Source organism: Semicossyphus pulcher, unplaced genomic scaffold (genome assembly GCF_022749685.1).
Source record: "Semicossyphus pulcher isolate SPU_LCO1_2020_fin unplaced genomic scaffold, fSemPul1.0.p SCAF_20, whole genome shotgun sequence".
Classification (NCBI taxonomy): Eukaryota; Metazoa; Chordata; class Actinopteri; order Labriformes; family Labridae; genus Semicossyphus; species Semicossyphus pulcher.
Window position 1 is genome coordinate 3,598,370 of NW_027211694.1, and position 15,680 is coordinate 3,614,049.

At 39.3% G+C, this 15,680-nt stretch overlaps 1 protein-coding gene across 7 annotated transcripts in view; it reads left to right on the forward strand.

Annotated features, from left to right (window-relative positions):
- Positions 1 to 5,020, forward strand: part of sfmbt2 (Scm like with four mbt domains 2) — a 57,035-nt gene extending 52,015 nt beyond the window's left edge. For 5 of the 7 annotated variants that reach the window (XM_069671037.1, XM_069671039.1, XM_069671040.1 and 2 more), the window contains 5 exons: positions 112 to 287; positions 449 to 618; positions 2,631 to 2,903; positions 3,460 to 3,609; positions 4,044 to 5,020. In XM_069671037.1, the coding sequence (XP_069527138.1) occupies positions 112 to 287; positions 449 to 618; positions 2,631 to 2,903; positions 3,460 to 3,609; positions 4,044 to 4,184 (910 nt within the window). In that variant the 3' untranslated portion in view covers positions 4,185 to 5,020. The remainder of the gene's footprint in view (positions 1 to 111; positions 288 to 448; positions 619 to 2,630; positions 2,904 to 3,459; positions 3,610 to 4,043) is intronic. The other 2 variants (XM_069671041.1, XM_069671043.1) reach the window with 1 other exon arrangement.
- The last annotated feature ends 10,660 nt before the right edge of the window (positions 5,021 to 15,680 follow it).

A 15,680-nucleotide genomic window follows, 5' to 3' on the forward strand; every position in this document is an offset into this window, starting at 1 on the left:
CACCGTTGAGAGCTGTGATGGATTACAGATACTTTAATTACGCATCGATCTCATAAATAAAAGTGCCTGACAATGTCACGACATCCCTCCCTGCTCCCTTCTTCCTCGCAGATACAAAGGGAAAACGTATCGCTCCACCATCCGGATCGTCCGCCTCGCAGACCAGATCCCAGACTTCTGCCGCAAGGTGTGTGTGAAGCTGCAGTGCTGCCCGAACCTGTTCAGCCCCGTCCTCGTCACCGACAAGTGCCCAGAGAACTGCTCCGTCCAGACCAAAACCAAATACAGTGAGTGTGTGTCATTAAACGCATCACTTCCTGCACCACAGCTATGAGGAGCAGCCAAATCAAAGCCTGTGACACGGCTGCAGAGTGTGTAATTGTCTCTGATGAGTGGGTAAAGTTTGTTTTGGGTGCATTGTTTTCAACATCTGCTTTGCGTCCCGCAGCTTATTACTATGGGAAGAAGAGGAAGCTGTCCAAGCCTCCGGGAGGAGAGGAGACAGCGGAGGGAGAGCTGGCCAAGCCGACGCGCCGCAGGAAGAAGAGGAAAGCAATCTTTGTGCAGAAGAAGAGACGCTCGTCCGCCGTGGACTACACGCCTGCTGGCTCACCGCAGGTTTGAGCACACTTCTCTCCTCCACTTGAAGCCTGTTTTGTCACTGTCGTTCTTCCTCAGTTTGTTTTGTTAACAGGCGTCCTACTCATGCAAACAGGTGGTGACTAAGTGTACTGTCAAATTAAAAAATACAAACATGCACAGACAGACAGAAGCAGCAGGAGGAGGAGGAGCTGCACAGGCACGAAATGCAGCTCAGCTTTGAGTTTACTCGCACATATTTTACATTTTACATTTAAAGGCCCGACATTTTTAATGTCCATTGTATACATCTACATTTTTATGTACTTTGGTTTTATGTGCGATACATTTTATACGTCTGAGGATGAAAATATTTTAGCTGGTTTTGGTCGCCAAGAGACACATTAACAGATTGTGCTAAGAAGAGCTGCAACATGATTATCTTCATCATTCATAAGTTTTATGAAGCTAAAACACCAAATTGATTTTTTAATCAACAAAAGATTAAACAGCAACTGTTTTGATAACTAATAAATCATTTAAGGTCTTTTTTTAAGGATGAAATTCCACCAATGTGCTGCTTTCCTCCACTTTCCTATCCTTGTAAACAAAGTATCTTTGGCTTAAAGACTGTGAATTGGACAAATATAAGACATTTAAAGGCGACACCTCGGGCTATTGGAAACATTTTCTGACATTTTAAAGCCCCAATAATCAATCAAGAAAGCATGAGCAGATTTATTGAGTATAAAAATTCAGATGAGAGACTGAATCACGTTTTTTGTCTTAAAAATGACCAGAACTTGATTAAGTTAACTTCTGTAAACCATTTAATCAATCAATTAAACTTTGATTGAAAGTCATTAAATCTTAAACATGATACTAGTTTAAATAAACACATAAAATGTGTTTAGGTATAGCTTGTTTTACATACCAAAAGTAATAAAGGTCATATTTAAAGATATAATCTCGAAGATGTTCATGTAAATAAATGTCTGTTAAGTCTCTATCTATCGCCCAATGAGGTAACGCAATGGTGATTGAGCCAATGGCCCACTGATGAAAGCCTTTGCATTTGCAGTATTACAGACGCCCAGTTAGTGACGCGTTTTCCATCAGCCAGCAGTGGTTGGTCTGCCAGAGAGGGTAGGCGGAGCTAAGCGGCTGCTTTTCCGCTCTCTGCAAGCGTTGCGAGTAAACAGTAATCTACTATGGCTGAACAAACAAAGAAAAGATGGATGACTACAGATACAACTTCAACAAGAAGTGAAAATCCAAAGAAGAAGAAACAAACTCGACGCTCAGATGAAGCAAACAGTCTGAAAAGGAAAGCGACCGTCAGCCAGGAAAATCAAGAGTTACAACCGGAGCTGATCGTAGACGTCACACATGCAGCACTGTCTGGATATCTGGGAAGTGTGCTCCTGCAGTTACCGTTTATCACCATAGGTGGCGCCAAAGAGAACGAAACTGAGATCTTTGAGATTAGCACTTTAAGTACAGCCTTTTTTGGTTACCAAAAGTGATAAAAGTCATATTTAAGTACCAAATATTGACATTTAAAGAACTAAAACAGGTTATTCCAGGTGTATTTTTGCTATTTTGCCAAATAATTATCTGAAGGTTCAGAACATTTCCTTTGCTCTATAACAACAAAAACAACCAGGATTTATTTTATCATCTGGAATCAAACCAAAGATTACAAATGTGTCTAACTCCTCGTTAGACTCTTGATCGTTGCTCTTAGTGGAAACTTGAGACTGTCAGGACAACATGAGTCCCGCCTGGCGTCACTTACAAGATACTTAAGACTCATTTTACCTCCGTTCCTGTCAGCTCAAATATCTCCTCCTGTGCGACGACAATGGAGTTAAAGATTGCTTGGGTTCGACCATTATTTTTGCCGTCTGTTCTGTTACAATTTTATATCAAGATGTGTCTAAATATTCTTCAAACATTGTCCAAGAAAAAGACTGTTAAACCCATTTCCTGTTCAGATACATCACGTGCACCTCACCTCTCTGACTCTGAGCCTTTTCTTCCTCCATCAGGACAGTGACGAGGGAGAGGAGGATGAGGAGATGGCAATGCAGTCGGGCAGTGAAGGCACCAGCTCGGAGCCTCGTGAGGACCACACAGACGCCTCCTCGGTGGAGGTGACCAGCAGCCGACCTCGCCGGGCCGCCACACTCCGCAGGGCCTTCAGCGCCGGAAACACGACGAGCAGCCGGGAGGCTCCAGAGGGCCGCAGGAGGTCGACTCGCTCGCTGTCTGCCTACAGCCAGAACAACAAATATCAGCCGGCTAAAGGACAAGACATGCAGGTACGGACAGAGAGAGAACACCCTGACAGTGTTTAGCACCTCACGATAAGTCATGTTCATATATATTAAATATAACGTTATACTTTACCTTTCCAAAGAACACACTTTAACTCTTTTCCAACCAGAAAAGAAGTCCAAAAAATGTCACAAGCCTCAAGTGTGTTTGTTATATTTTATTTCCAAAAATGTATTTAGGGATTTTATTCTCTGAAACAGCATTTGGGACCTTTTTATAATTGTGTTAGCATTAGCAGCTAATCAACACAAAGAGAAGAAGCTGACACATTTTGCCATATTAATAGGTTCTTTGCACTTTTGTGGTTGCAGAGTGACGATCGTGCAGTGTGTGTACAAAATTACTTAATGTTGATTTGTTACATAATGAATACACAATACAGCCTGTGCAGCTTTATACCACAAATTCAATTTGGTACAACCACGCTGCTCCAACTTGAACATTTACAGCAGGTAAACCATCAACAGAAAAGGACAGCTCCAGCAGTTAATGAAAGGTTTACCCAAACGAAGCGGGCCTGTGTGTTTGACTCGTTTACAGGGTGTCTTTAATGTGCGTCTGTGTCAGGTGGAGGAGGAGGAGGGGCAGCTGGTGTTGGACAGGAACCCTCTGGAGTGGAGCGTGGATGAAGTCGTTCAGTTTATCAACTCCACTGACTGTGCGTCTCTGGCCAGCATCTTCCAGGAGCAGGTAAAACACGCACTTCATTGTAAAGACATTTGTCGATGTGATTCACTCCTTAGCCTCTTAATGAAATTGTTCTGACCCCCTTATTGACGGGGTAAATGGGTTGGTTGATTAGCGTTTTTTTTAAGCTAATGCCTGACAACATGCTGATTAAAAACCTCTCTTTTTCTTGATGGTTGACGTTTATTATCTATAACAGGCAAAAATCTGATTTATGAAACCTCTTTTCATTTCCCCATTTAATTTGCATTTGCCCTCATTTTAGTGTAGTAGAAACAAAAGCAGTTAGTCTGAAGTTGGTAAAATACTTAAGGAGTAAGGAAAAGTAAATACACTCCAGAAATATGTCGTTTAAAGGTTGAAAGCTTTAAAAACATCACCAGCAACATTTGAACTCTTATATCTTTCTCCGTTTCTTTGTATCTCTTCCTGTTCAGGACATCGACGGTCAGGCCCTGCTGTTACTCACTCTGCCCACCGTACAGGAGTGTATGGACCTGAAGCTCGGCCCAGCCATCAAACTGTGTCACCAGATCGAGCGCGTCAAGGTGGCCTTTTACAGACAGTACGCCAACTGATCAACGTGCAACGCGTTGCCCACTGAACACCCGCTCAAACGAAGGAAATAATGCGGACATGCACGACTGGGAACGGTTGGATTCGGAGCCTCCTGGTGGATTACTTTTGGCAATGTGGATTTTCTGTGGATTATATTGGAGTGTTTGCATTGGAAAGAAACAAACTGAGTTACAAGAGGAGAAGTTGAAGGATTACTTTCTGGGATATTGTTTGTGCAAAAATGTGATGCAGTACCCATTAACACTTCCCCAACCTGCCGACTCCGGCAGAACGAATCGCATCGGACGATCCGTGTGCTTGACTGATCTGTGAAGAAGAAGAAGCTGAGGACTCGTTCCTGAAGACATTTGTGTTTATTTTCTGCTTTTTGTTTCCATTTTTATTTGTGATAGAGGAGCTTTCTAGCATTTAAGTTAAAAATAATTAGTGACCATGAAGATTTTCCCCTTTTTGTGTGATATAATTGGTTCCGGAAAAATATATTCAATAAGTATTTAATGAACCAAGAAGTAATATATTTGGAATATTTATTGTTATCCTAATTTATAAGGAGTTATCTAATGGGATGTAGAGAAAATAATTGACGTTATATCAACCTGAAACAAACCCCAACAGAAACCAGGATGTGCATTTATTTTTCAGTTTGTGTTTACGGAGGAAAAAAAAGGCGTCCCACGTGTTGTTTGGGTAAATACCCAACCTCTTAAAAACCCAGCTTTGCTCCCTCATTGTTACAATCACATGAAACAATCATGTAAGCTATTTTGTGTCCATCTATGCAAATGTGTGGCAGATATTTTTGATAAGTGAGAAAATAAATTTCTATTGATTTTTATGTTTGTCATCAACTTTCTTTCACAGTACAACCATTTCTACTGTTAATACTAAAGCTACCAAATACCGAATGCTTCTAAAAGGTGTGAAACTACTTGTATCACCAGCATCAGTGGCACGTGCAACTTTCTCAGAAGCAAGCAAAGGAAGGCTTTTTGTTTTTCACCCTGAACTCACTGTGTCTTGTAAATAATCTTCTGAGTAGCAATAAAAACACATCTCTGCAGGACAGCTCTTCATATCTAAAGCTATAGTTGTGACAAGGAAGAGTAGGGGTTAACATACATGGTGAGATCTAGGAAGTCAGACCTGACTGTGGTTAACAGAACAAACAGAGTGATGCACAAAGTCACAGCTAAAGAGGAACCACACTCCTCCCTGCTGCTCTGTTGAAACAATCGAACACATGTAGGCCGTCAATCTTCATCTTTTAAAACTTAAAACGGGATAAATCATTAGTAATTCATGGATTATACAGTAATGGAAATAATTTAATTTTAGCATATAGCATTGCATTAAATTACTAGCAAAAAGGCATACTTCTGCAAATGCCAGGGTGGTTGTGAAAAGGACTAAAATAGTTGGCTAGCTAAAAGTAATGAGATAAATGTTTGGAAAAGTTAGCTAGCAAAAAAGTAACAGAATAATTTGTCTTAATAGTTAGCAAAATTAAGAATTAAATGGTTTAAACACTAAAAAGTACAGGGCCAAATGACCGGAATAGTTAGCATAGTAACAGAACAATAAGCAGCATAACCAAAATAGTTAGCTTGCTAAAAGTAATGAGATAAATGTTTGGAAAAGTTAGCTAGCAAAAAAGTAACAGAATAATTTGTCTAAATAGTTAGCAAAATTAAGAATTAAATGGTTTAAACACTAAAAAGTACAGGGCCAAATGACCGGAATAGTTAGCATAGTAACAGAACAATAAGCAGCATAACCAAAATAGTTAGCTTGCTAAAAGTAATGGGATAAATGGTTGTGATACTTGGCTAAAAGTAATGGGATAAATGGTTGTGATACTTGGCTTAAGGTAATGGATACATGGTTGTGATACTTGGCTAAAGGTAATGGATAAATGGTTGTGATGCTTGGGTAAAAGTAATGGATAAATGGTTGTGATACTTAGCTAAAGGTAATGGATAAATGGTTGTAATACTTGGCTTAAGGTAATGGATAAATAGTTGTGATGCTTGGCTTAAAGTAATGGATAAATGGTTGTGATACTTGGCTAAAGGTAATGGATAAATGGTTGTGATACTTGGCTTAAGGTAATGGATAAATGGTTGTGATGCTTGGCTAAAGGTAATGGATAAATGGTTGTAATACTTGGCTAAAGGTAATGGATAAATGGTTGTGATACTTGACTTAAGGTAATGAATAAATGGTTGTGATGCTTGGCTAAAGGTAATGGATATATGGTTGTGATACTAGGCTAAAGGTAATGGATAAATGGTTGTGATGCTTGGCTAAAGGTAATGGATATATGGTTGTGATGCTTGGCTAAAAGTAATGGATAAATGGTTGTAATACTTGGCTAAAGGTAATGGATAAATGGTTGTGATACTTGGCTAAAGGTAATGGATAAATGGTTGTGATACTTGGCTAAAGGTAATGGATAAATGGTTGTGATACTTGGCTTAAGGTAATGGATAAATGGTTGTGATGCTTGGCTAAAGGTAATGGATAAATGGTTGTCATACTTGGCTAAAGGTAATGGATAAATGGTTGTGATACTTGGCTTAAGGTAATGGATAAATGGTTGTGATGCTTGGCTAAAAGTAATGGATAAATGGTTGTGATGCTTGGCTAAAAGTAATGGATAAATGGTTGTAATACTTGGCTAAAGGTAATGGATAAATGGTTGTGATACTTGGCTAAAGGTAATGGATAAATGGTTGTGATACTTGGCTTAAGGTAATGATAAATGGTTGTATACTTGGCTAAAGGTAATGGATAAATGGTTGTGATACTTGGCTAAAGGTAATGGATGTGATACTTGGGCTAAAGGTAATGGATAAATGGTTGTGATACTTGGGCTAAAGGTAATGGATAAATGGTTGTGATACTTGGCTAAAGGTAATGGATAAATGGTTGTGATGCTTGGCTAAAGTTAATGGATAAATGGTTGTGATACTTGGCTTAAGGTAATGATAAATGGTTGTATACTTGGCTAAAGGTAATGGATAAATGGTTGTGATGCTTGGCTAAAGGTAATGGATAAATGGTTGTGATGCTTGGCTAAAGGTAATGGATAAATGGTTGTGATACTTGGCTAAAGGTAATGGATAAATGGTTGTGATGCTTGGCTAAAGGTAATGGATAAATGGTTGTGATGCTTGGCTAAAGGTAATGGATAAATGGTTGTGATGCTTGGCTAAAGGTAATGGATAAATGGTTGTATACTTGGCTAAAGGTAATGGATAAATGGTTGTGATGCTTGGCTAAAGGTAATGGATAAATGGTTGTGATGCTTGGCTAAAGGTAATGGATAAATGGTTGTGATACTTGGCTAAAGGTAATGGATAAATGGTTGTGATGCTTGGCTAAAGGTAATGGATAAATGGTTGTGATACTTGGCTTAAGGTAATGGATAAATGGTTGTGATGCTTGGCTAAAGGTAATGGATAAATGGTTGTGATACTTGGCTAAAGGTAATGGATAAATGGTTGTGATGCTTGGCTAAAGTTAATGAATAAATGGTTGTGATACTTGGCTAAAGGTAATGGATAAATGGTTGTGATACTTGGCTAAAGGTAATGGATAAATGGTTGTGATGCTTGGCTAAAGTTAATGAATAAATGGTTGTGATGCTTGGCTAAAGGTAATGGATAAATGGTTGTAATATTTGGCTAAAGGTAATGGATAAATGGTTGTGATACTTAGGTAATAAAAAAAAAAATAGTATAACAAAACTTTTTTACAATCATTAGCATTAAATAATCAATTTTAAAATCAATGTAAATGTACACATGGAACACAAAATATGATGGTTAAGTTCTTCTCAAGGCAGTGGTACCTTAAACAAACACTGCATTATAAACCTCTGACTGTTACAATATAGTTTATGTTCTTTAAATAGCAACATATCCGGTCAACAAAGTGGATTGGAACAAAGACCTTAATCATAACATTTGTAACTAAATCATCAGGTTTTTGAGACAAATATTTTTCTATTTCAAAATGAAAACACCACCAGACTAATAATAGGATGTCAAACGATGTCAGTCACGCTGGTTTTTAAAATTACTTTTCCAAACTTAATCTGTGGTACAAACAAAAACAGACAGCCTTGACAGACACTAATGTATTCCACAGAAACCAGATGGTGCAATTACACACGAAGTGCGACAAAACAAAGCAAAGCGAAATGTCACCGAGAGTAAAAATAGAAATTGAAGTGTGCAAACAAAAGCTGCAATTTATCTCTCTTGCTTGAAATAAAATGTCCTTTTGAACAAAAGGGAATCAACGCAAGCTCTCAGAAAGTCTTTCCTCTTCAGTCAAAAGATACTGGAACATGTTTATCCAGATTTAGTCATGCTTATTTAAGCTTTATTTAACACGGTTTGTTGGCTGAGCAGAATGGCTTTCGCAGCAACACCCTGTTAAATAAACAGAATAATGCAACAAGACTGGGCACAAACAACTGAATTATAAAAAGGAAATCTGGTTCAGCTAGATTTTATCACAAAGGATTTTTCCATGTGTATTTTTTATATATCCCATTAAGTTCTAAATCTTTAAAACTAAATATTTTTAGGGGTGAGTTTGTGGCACAATCGATAAAAGAATAAAAGAGTTTAGTTCATCAAACAAACAGAAATGGAAAACACTGTCAGCACCGTCATTAAAACTCTATATATGAGATGATGGAGCCATTAGGCGGGTGTGTTATTAGCAGCGCAGTTCCTGGTGGCGAAATAAAAAGAAATTACCCCCTATGAGGCGGTGATAGCTGTTTCATGTAGCAACATAATTGGACGTAATGCTGCGTTAGTCATGCATGCAACACATGGCCTGATATGCTGATTCATTTGCACTCTTCCCTGTGTAACATTAGCCAATAGAAATTCACAAAGAGGCGGTGATTCACATTCAGCAGCGAGATGTGTCGTGCCTCACCAGCGCTCTGTACGGGTGCAGCTGAATTAATTTAATAGCTTTTTCTGTCTCTCACACAGACACACACACAAACGCTTCCCCAACTCACACTCTTTGTATTGAGTCTTTCTGAAAAGCTGCTACCTTATACTGTTGCCTGGAAACTACAAATCAAACGTCCGCTTTGCATGATTTTTTCCCCCCAGTGTTGTGTGTGAATCCAGACGAAGGCATGACAGCAGAGGAGTAAACACACATTAGATTTAAAGGGAAGCCTTGAATGGAAGCAGACAGGGAGTTTATGCTTCATATTCAGGTGATGTGGCTTCTGTTGTTTTAGTTAAAGGTGGTGGCAGATGTGATGGAGCAATAATATTGACAGGAGAGCCGGTATAATGTCGGCCATGCTGTCAGACTGACTGATAAAAGATTGTCTTTGTTAAAGGAACAATCCGTCAGTGACACATTTAAGCAGATTTTTAGGATGCATCTTTGTTTTTGATTTTCTTAATGAAAACTCGCCAATATTTTCAACTCCCAACATTTCAAACAGATTATTTCTTGTACATTCAGACAGTCCTCATTAAACGTTTGGGTTGTTTTCAAACTGTATTCTTCAGCGCCAACTAAGATTGACTCGAGGGACATCCCGTGAAAACTTGTGGTTAAATGTAGGGGAAGTTCAAAACCAGCGTCTCTGTACAAAGGTGATATTTTGGCTGCAATCACAAGTGAGATATTCTAAAATTCAAAATCTCATCGGTCATATTTACACTAAGTACAATGCATAGTGAAATGCTTTTCCGGTCTCCTAAGACAGAAAATGCTGGTGAAAGTCCCGCTAGAAAGATAGTAAGAAGGAAGGACTGTATTTGGAAGAGAGGAGAGCTGGAGATAAGCGAGGGGTTAGCAAACACTGTAAGCTTCTCAAATGTGAGTTTCAATCATTGTTAATTCAAAGTCTGTCTATTTTTAACTTTCTTTTTTACAAAACAGATGTAAAGACATTATCTTGAGTTTTGGAAAAATGAAAGATGCATCAGCATTTTGTGCCGTCTTTCATACTCGACAGACTCATCAAAATAAATAGTGTAGAGTAGTTGCAGCTTTATATACACCCAATGTCTGCCTACCACTATCAATTACCGTAAAACCCGGAATATAAATATACCGTAAAATCAGACGCAGTCTGTTTTGGAGGTAACCCAGAGGAAAAAAGGTTTTCTATAGCTATTTATTACTGAAAACGTAAATTATTTCAACACATTTTCATTTAAAACACATTGAAAACACACACAAATGACAGCCCACCATCTGTTTTCCCCATGTTTGTAATCCTGCTAGCTTTTGGTGCAATAGTTGAGCTCAGCCAACGATAATGTTGATTGTTGTGAGGGTGGCAGCCACACTGGCGATCATGACCACACATGTCTGTGGCGAAGCTTTAGCTAGACTATAGCGCCATCGTCGAAAAATACAACACAATAAAATACCTTTCTCTGCATTTTATACTGGTTTATTGGTCGCTACGATATATAGGTCACAGCCAACATTTTAGATTAAAAAGAAAAACATTAGTTATCAGCTAACGCTAGCACTAGCTTTGTTAGCAAAGAGTTAGAGAGCATCTGTATTTATGGTAACATTAGTAGTAATTGGGATGCAAATTTTGGCAAATAAAATACAGTCTTTAAATAATACTAACTTCAAACAGTCCTAAGTGTCTTTAAGTACAACTGAACGCTGAACCAGACATTTTTCAGGTAGCAGTGGAACGACTAGTCCATCACACGGTAGCCACATGCTAATGCCTAGCTTATCCTATTGTCTATTTTGCTCAAAATGGGACGGCCCTTTACAAAATGAACATCATGTTGTGTTAAAAAAGACTTGAAACTACAGATTGAGACCAAAAAGTCATTAGAAACATGTTTACTGAGTGAATAAATCAGAGAAGTGGAGTTATATCTTCTGGATTCACTTTTTAGACCCCAGATGACCGCCAGATATTCTACATAATCTATGTTTTTTAAGAGTAAGGAGAGTGATTTAGTGTAAGTCTGTCGAGTTGAGACACCAATCTTTCCTAATAAGCAATGCCCAGCCTGGATCGGAGCACATGTTGATGTATTTTTGTTTGAATGTGTGGTATGTATGACCCTGTGTTTTTTCCTTGACTGGAAACTTTTCGATATCTCTCCCTCCTCCTACATACTGAACCTCAGCTGAATGGAACAAGCCGGTGCCCCCTCTTTCTCTCTCTGTGGGCTGTGAGAGTCACTCTGGGTAATGTAGGAAGTCACAGACTGAACATGAAGTATTGAGTGGTCGCACAGAGAAAAGCTTCATCTGATTTAAAATCACAAACCGCGTTTACAGCTATGTTTCTTTTCAGTTAAGCATGATGCTACATAGAAGAGCTGCCATCGGGTCATTATCCTGGAGCTGCTTGGTGAAGAGCTTCAAGGACTCGGCTGTGGGTGAGTCTGAGAGGAAGAAGGTGGGAGGCGGAGGTTGAAGAGGAGAGGAGGAGAGCACGGGAGGACGAGTGAGGGGGAGGGAAGCAGGCGGGTGGAGGTCTGGTGGTTGGAAAGGAGAACGAAACGGAAAAATATTTACACATATATCCATTTGTGATGCTTCACTTGTTGTGACATTAAAAATCCGATGTGACTTTAGTTGATGACTTTTTTGACAACATACAACAGGAGCCTTCTCTTGAATGTGTGGGTGTAAATATATATTTGCTATTTTAAGCATTTGTATGAGATAAGGTGAGAAAAAGCAGCCTTACAGATCACTCCCACATGTGGGTCTTTAACAATGTAGGCTACAGATTTTTATAATTGGCCTGAAAATAACAATAAGTGCATATCTCAGTAGATAGGACTGCACAGTTAATTGAATATTAATCCCGATCACCATTTTGGCTTTCCACAAATAAATAAACATGATTAAAATGCTCCACCGGTGGAAAACTCTGCTGCATATCAAATCAAGCGCTCCCTAAACTAAAAGCCGCTCCCCCAGGGGGCGATTGAGGGGCTTGGGCTTCACTTTTGGGGGAGCTGGCATGTCATGTCATGAGCGCCTACCTCACTGCATCATGTTAGAGTGGAAGGGTAAATAACAGAGACGGTCGGGAGAAAAAAAAGTCAAATGTCTGGAACAGAAGACGAAGAGCTGGTCCCCTGAAGCGGCCTCATCATCGCTTGTGGTATGAGGTATTTTAGGTTTAGGGCGAGTGATGTTAAGCAAGAAGAAATAATCAGCAAAGAGGTCATGAAACCTGCGTCTGCGCCACAAAGCAACACGACTGACTTGTTCAAGCAGCTGAAAAAACAGCACAAAGTGCAGCGTGATGATTGAGCCAAGAGGAAGAACGAGCGTTAAGTCAGATATCCATAGACCTATCCATCCAACTCCCAAAGACACACTGAAATTACCCATGATGCACCACATTCAGGTAAAGAATCAAATTTTAAGGGGGCTTTCACATTAGGGACCCGGAGCCGAGTGGAAGTGGACTGCTTGTTAGAACGTCTCCTCTTGTATGGGCTTGGAATCATGCGATTCACACATAAACCTTGCTGCGTAGTTGATGACACTCTTCTTCTTCTCCTTGTTTTTGAGGTGCATTACTGCCACCTTCTGCTTCAGAGTCCTACTGCAAGTGTACTCGGGTACGGAGCGAAATTATTAATGCGAAAGCTGACCGGCGGGGGAGAGGGGGGGGGGGGGGGGCAACCGTACCCGGGTATGGTATGAAGCAATCGTACCTAATGTGAAAACGCTCGAAGTTGCTTAGTTGGATGCTAAATTTGTTCATGAGCCGAAATGGAACTAAAAGTGTTGCTCTGTTTATTTAAAGTTGAGCATACAATTTAAAAACTCGTGCAGCTCTGTCAGTAGATACTGCTGTTCGGGCTCCTCTGCCGTGGTACGACCAACCTGAGGAACTCCAGCTTCTTCTTTTGAATCACAGACCTTTTTTATCGACAGGCCTTCATGTAATTTTTATATTTGATCCATGGTGTTTTATTTATTGTCTCTTTCAGTCAACCATTGTTTTAAGTTGATCCTGTTTTATTATGTATGTCTCTCTGTTTTATTCCTTCATCGTTGTGTACTTTATTGTTGGGATTTTATGTTTTGTAAAGCACTTTGGTTTTGATAAGTTCTATATAATAATAAACTAGATTATTATGATTTTAGTAGTGTTAACTTCTGTCCTTCATAATGTCAGTATGTACGGTTTTAATTAATCTGAATGTACGGCTGCTAACAAGCACAGTTATGTTTTTATTTTTCGATGTGTAGAATATATATTACAATGTTTTGGGCAGAGGGAGAGGCTGGACGTCAATACTGCATCTCCACCAGTCGATCTCCACTACACACTCTCTGGATGCAAGATGGCAGCTCCGGGGGTATTTTGGCGAGAGACGATGGAAACAAGCGTCCATCTTTATATACAGTCATTGGTTCCAACCAGTGTTTTACTGAGCTCTTACAAGCACAGCAATAATCTGACCAGCAGTCTCTCTGCCAGCTGCAAAGCCAGATGAATAAATATCAAACATAATGCATATAAAGCAAGTGAGCGCATTGAAATTAGGGCCAATTTAACATCCTGTCAATCAATACTTGTGCACTGTCTGCATGATAAAACTGGAAAACACTCTTGTTACTTAAATGATGCTCTCTCCGTAGATGTCAGTTCGTGTCGAAGTCAAGCTGTAAAAGTCACTTACTGTATGCCGGAGTAACACAAAGCTCTGCTTTAACATGCAGATACAGATCGGCAAGACTGAAAAGGCAGCAGGACTACAAACCCCCGAGTGGGCGAGTGGTTGGACCTTGAGTTGAGCTTGTTTTGTTGGCAGCTGTTTTGTTAGAAGTGAGCTTTCAGGCTCAACATATTTATGTTTTAAAAACTACTTCAGATCCACTCACTGCTGTCAGTGTGTGAGTGGATGGATTTACAGCACTCAGATCGATTACAGATGGTTTAATTTCAACTGGCCGATCACAGGACGAGATCTGACTGTGTTTTATGCTACAAAAAATATGCTTCTTTAAAATGTAATATGCTGCAATAGAACACAAAACTATTAATTTCCTTTATCAACTTATTGTACCTCCATTGTTATTCCATTATTGTTTTTAGGCACCGTTTCTTTGCATTTAACCCTCTTACACTTTATTATATATTCGACTCATATCTGATGAGCTCTTGGTTTTACTCTTATTTTCGTACTGAAATTTTGAAGCAATCAGGTACGAGTAGCCTATTTGCTTTGGGATTAATAAAGTTTTATCTTAGATTCTGTTAGAATAAGCCTTCGCCAGAATGTTAAAATGCTTACATATCAATTGCACTAGGACGCGTTATGTTCACCATTTAACCACTTAAAGTAATAATCTTGAGGATTTTCATTTAAATAAATGTCTGTTAAGTCACTATCTATCGCCCAATGAGGTGACACAATGGTGATTGAGCCTGTGGCCCACTGATGAAAGCCTTTGCATTTGCAGTGTATAGTATTATTATAAACTGGGTGTCAAAATCACAAGGGCGCGTTTTCCATCAGCCAGCAGTGGTTGGTCTGCCAGAGAGGGTAGGCGGAGCTAAGCGGCTGCTTTTCCGCTCTCTGCAAGTGTTGCGGGTAAACAGTAATCTACTATGGCTGAACAAACAAAGAAAAGATGGATGACTACAGATACAACTTCAACAAGAAGTGAAAATCCAAAGAAGAAGAAACAAACTCGACGCTCAGATGAAGCAAACAGTCTGAAAAGGAAAGCGACCGTCAGCCAGGAAAATCAAGAGTTACAACCGGAGCCAACCGTGGACGTCACACATGAGACACTGTCTGGATATCTGGAAGTGTGCTCCCACAAGTCGCCATAGTTGTTGCCAAAGAGAACGAAACTGAGATCTTAGAGATTACAACTTCTTAATCTGCCAAAATTCGTTATTAAATCCACTAAAATGTGTGTAAAACATGTTAAAATCTAGATTACTATTACCTAATTTCTAACTGAAAATTGCACCAAATACACTAAATATAAGAAGTCAAACGCCTGAGACAATTAAACTACAAAAAGTGAATCTCTCGCCAAAAAATAAAAATAGGAGATATAGGAGGGAAATGCTCAATAAAAACAGTGCACAGTCTAACAATTAAAACACTGTCCTTATTTTCAGTCATCTATCAAATCGATCATGGGTATATCAAGTCATCAATCCAAACAGGAAGTTAAAGACTGGATTAATCAGGAATGAAAAAAGAGAAAATGCTTAAAAAAGGAGTAAAAAAAAAGGCATAATTTTTCACAATCATAACAGTGTCAGCCTTTTAAAAAACTGTATTCAGGTCAGACAAAACACTGAAAACACCGAGTGTGTGACAGGACACAGCTGGGTGAAGCTAATTTTACTGTTACTGTGTGTGTGTGTGCGCGTGTGTGTGTGTGTGTGGGTGTGTGTGTGTAGGTATGATTGAATGTGGGGGAAGGAGAGGTGTATGGTTAACCAAAGACTGAGCTCTCTG